At 49.6% G+C, this 4,073-nt stretch overlaps 1 protein-coding gene across 1 annotated transcript in view; it reads right to left on the reverse strand.

The window, feature by feature from the left end:
• Nucleotides 1-3,514, reverse strand: part of rbm10 (RNA binding motif protein 10) — a 28,004-nt gene extending 24,490 nt beyond the window's left edge. The window contains exon 1 of the mRNA XM_073823667.1: nucleotides 3,422-3,514. Within this exon, the coding sequence (XP_073679768.1) occupies nucleotides 3,422-3,514 (93 nt within the window). The remainder of the gene's footprint in view (nucleotides 1-3,421) is intronic.
• Nucleotides 3,515-4,073: the final 559 nt, after the last annotated feature.

Below are 4,073 nucleotides of genomic sequence, written 5' to 3' on the forward strand. Positions count from 1 at the left end.
TCATGCGAATAGCTCCACAGGAAGGTCTATCACGTCTTGCATTGACTTAACAATTTAAATCGCTCATGCTTAACGTGCCATTCGCGTCTGGTGTGAACGCACCATCAGAAAATGACCACATAAGCCTCCTCTACCAAGCATGTTTTCTTACCAATGCCAGATCCATGGCGCACAAAATGGACCAACCCGAGCAACACATTGCCGGGAACTGCTATACCTGCGATTGCTGCATTATGATAGTATCTGAGACCTGGCTTCACCCGTGGATCCCCAACGCAGCAGTTCAGCTGGCGGGCCGCACTATTCACTGCTGGGACAGAAATAAAGACTCTGCTAAGAGCAGAGGAGGCTGTACGTGTATATTGGTCAAACAACAGTATAATCGAAGAAGCAGAAGCCATACAAGTCAAAGAAGTAGAAGTCAAAGAAAAAAAAATTGAAAAAGCAGAAGCCATAGAAGTCGAGGTAGTAGAAGTCAAAGAAAAAAATCTAAAAAGCAGAAGCCATAGAAGTCGAAGTAGAAGTCGAAGAAGCAGAAACCATAAAAGTTGAAGAGAAAAAAAATCTAAGCAGAAGCCATAGAAGTTGAAGAAGTAGAAGTCAAAGAAAAATTTGAAGAAGCAGAAACCATAGAAGTCAAAGAGAAAAAAATCTAAGAAGCAGAAGCCATAGAAGAAGTTGAAGAAGTAGAAGTCAAAGAAAAAATTGAAGAAGCAGAAACCATAGAAGTCGAAGAGAAAAAAAAATGCAGAAACCATAGAAGTCGAAGAAAAAGTCGAAGCAGAAGCCATTGAAGTCGAAGAAGTTAAAGTCGAGGAAAAAGTCGAAGAAGCTGAAGCCATAGAAGAACAAAAAGAAGTAGAAGTTGAAGTAAAAGTTGAAGAAGCAGAAACCATAGAAGTCAAAGAAAAAGTCAAAGAAGCAGAAGCCATAGATGTAATAAACAAGCAGCTGCGTGTTCACCTCGATGGCGTACATACCATAGCCGGAGATTTTGTTTAGGCAGACCTGAAAACTGCACTTCCACACTTCTTCCAGCACGTTAAATGCCCGACCAGAGGGGAAAACACACTTGACCGTGTGTATACCAACATTAAACATGCATACAGAGCTATTCCTCTACCTCGTCTAGGCAAGTCAGACCACCTCTCTTTGCTCCTTACTCCAGCATATATTCCCATCAGAAGAACACCACCACTCACAAAGACTGTTTAGATATTGCCTGAAAATACACTTTATTAGCTCCAGGACTGTTTCACCCATACTGACTGGGAAGTATTTGAACTAGTGTTGTCAAAAATATCAATATTTCGATAAATATCGATACTGAAATATCTGAACGGTACCAAAACTAATTTCCAGAAGTATCAATAAACCGATACTAGCCAAGCTGTCACTTTCACTTCTCTCCAAAGGCACGTTGACAAACACCACACGTGACCGCAGTGTCTATCTCGTCTCATTAGCTCTGGTTAAATAGCATAAGTGAAGCGTTTGTCTTCATGTCGATCCAGTGAGTGTAAAATGTCACCTGATGTTTCATGTCTTTTGCCTTTGTTTTGCACTGTTTGTGATTTGGTTTCTCCCTCTGTCTTCCCCCGTCTGTTTGTGATCATTTGGTTTAGTCCTTGGTTAATCATTATCTGTATCACCTGTGTTCAATGATTAGTCACCATTTATAAGTCTGTCTGTTTCTTGAGTTCTCTGTCGGTCATTTCATTTACCCTACGTGTGTGGATGTTTCTGTTTATGTTCCTGAGAAGTCTTATTAAAGTATTTATTATTTGAAACTACGTTCTCCGTCTCGTCGAACCAGCACGATCCGTAACAGAATGACCGACCCAAACCGTAGTGCTGAGGAACGGCTGTGGAACTTGAGGCAGAGCGGTTGGGAGTTGGAGCGGTATGTAGAGGATTTCATTGAGCTTTACCATCAGGTGAGCTGGTCCGACGCCTCTTTCGGCTTTGTGTTTCTGTTGGTGTTGGATGAAGAAACTATTCGTTGCGATCTCTCTGGTTATGATGTCCCGTTTGTCGAATTGGTCAATATCATTCTCTATTTAAACTGCTCCACTTTTGAGATAGAACAAATGGAGAATGACAGTCCGATGCAACGTCCAACCCCCTCAGAAACACGTCACATCGCACCAGCTCACCCAACGCCAAGAACCTCCGCATACCGATTCAACAGTTCAGACCGCCTGCCTCGCCCTGAACATCCAGCGATCCTCCAGAGCTCCATAGTCTTCCTCAGCCTAACACAGTTCCTGATTTCCCGGCCGAGATGGCCACAGTTCCTGATTTCCCGGAGATGGCCAGCGTTCCTGATTTCCCGGCCGAGATGGCCGCAGTTCCTGATTTCCCGGCCGAGATGGCCACAGTCCCTGATTTCCCGATCAAGATGGCCACAGTTCCTGATTTCCCTGTCAAGATGGCCACAGTTCCTGAGTTCCCGGCCGAGATGGCCGTCGTTCCTGATTTCCCGGCCGAGATGGCCGCAGTTCCTGATTTCCTGACAGAGATGGCCACAGTTCCGGATTTCCCTGTCAAGATGGCCACTGTTCCTGAGTTCCTGGCCGAAATGGCCGCCGTTCCTGATTTCCCGGCCAAGATGGTCGACGTTCCTGATTTCCCGGCCAAGATGGTCGACGTTCCTGATTTCCCGGCCAAGATGGTCGACGTTCCTGAGTTCCCGGCCGAGATGGCCGTCGTTTCTGATTTCCCGGCCAAGATGGTCGACGTTCCTGATTTCCCGGCCAAGTGGGCCTTCGTTTCTGAGTTCCCGGCCGAAAAGGATGCTATGGACCTTATGGATATGGCACTCCCTATGGAGTTTACCGCCCCTATCCTCTCACCAGAGCCTCCGCTGGTCCAGTCCAGCCGTCCAGGGCCTCCGCTGATCCAGTCCAGCCGTCCAGAGCCTCCGCTGGTCCAATCCAGCTGTCCAGAACCTCCGCTGGTCCAGTCCAGCCGTCCAGAGCCTCCGCTGGTCCAGTGCAGCCGTCCAGAGCCTCCGCTGATCCAGTCCAGCCGTCCAGAGCCTCCGCTGGTCCAGTCCAGCCTTCCAGAACATCCGCTGGTTACGCCCAGCCTTCCAGAGCCTCCGCTGGTTACGCCCAACCTTCCAGAGCCTCCGCTGGCTACATCCAACCTTCCAGAACCCACTCTACCAGACCCTCCATACGTACCCCTAAATCTCCCCAAGGAAATTTTGGGGGGGGCTACAGTCCCATAGTCCACGTGGCCTGGCCGAAGGTTGAGGCCAAGGCCACGGGAGCCATCCAACCTAGGCCACGAGAATTGTCTGCTCGGCCATGGCCTCCTGACCCACCATGGCTATATGAACTGTCTGCTCGGCCATGGCCTCCTGACCCACCATGGCTATATGAACTGTCTGCTCGGCCATGCCCTCCTGACCCACCATGGCCATATGAACTGTCTGCTCAGCCATGGCCTCCTGACCCACCATGGCCATATGAACTGCCTGCTCGGCCATGGCTTCTTGACCCGCCATGGCTCCTTGAACTGTCTGTCCGGCCATGGCCCCCTGACCCGCCATGGCTCCTTAAACTGTCTGTCCAGCCATGGCCCCCTGACCCGCCATGGCTCCTTGAACTGTCTGTCCGGCCATGGCCCCCTGACCCGCCATGGCCTTATGAACTGTCTGTCCGGCCATGGCCCCCTGACCCGCCATGGCCACGTGAACTATTGGCCAGGCCATGGACTCCTGATTCCCCTGACCCGCCATGGCTCCCTGATCCGCCCTGGAGGCCTTCCCAAACCAGTAAGGTCCTGTCCTGTAATGGCCTCCAGGGCGCCCGCCCTCCCTCCCCGGTGTTTCCGTCACGGCGCGAGACGCGCCTACCTTTAGGGGGAGGTAATGTTACATGTCACCTGATGTTTCATGTCTTTTGCCTTTGTTTTGCACTGTTTGTGATTTGGTTTCTCCCTCTGTCTTCCCCCATCTGTTTGTGATCATTTGGTTTAGTCCTTGGTTAATCATTATCTGTATCACCTGTGTTCAATGATTAGTCACCATTTATAAGTCTGTCTGTTTCTTGAGTTCTCTGTCG

Source organism: Garra rufa, chromosome 18 (assembly GCF_049309525.1).
Source record: "Garra rufa chromosome 18, GarRuf1.0, whole genome shotgun sequence".
Taxonomy (NCBI): domain Eukaryota; kingdom Metazoa; phylum Chordata; class Actinopteri; order Cypriniformes; family Cyprinidae; genus Garra; species Garra rufa.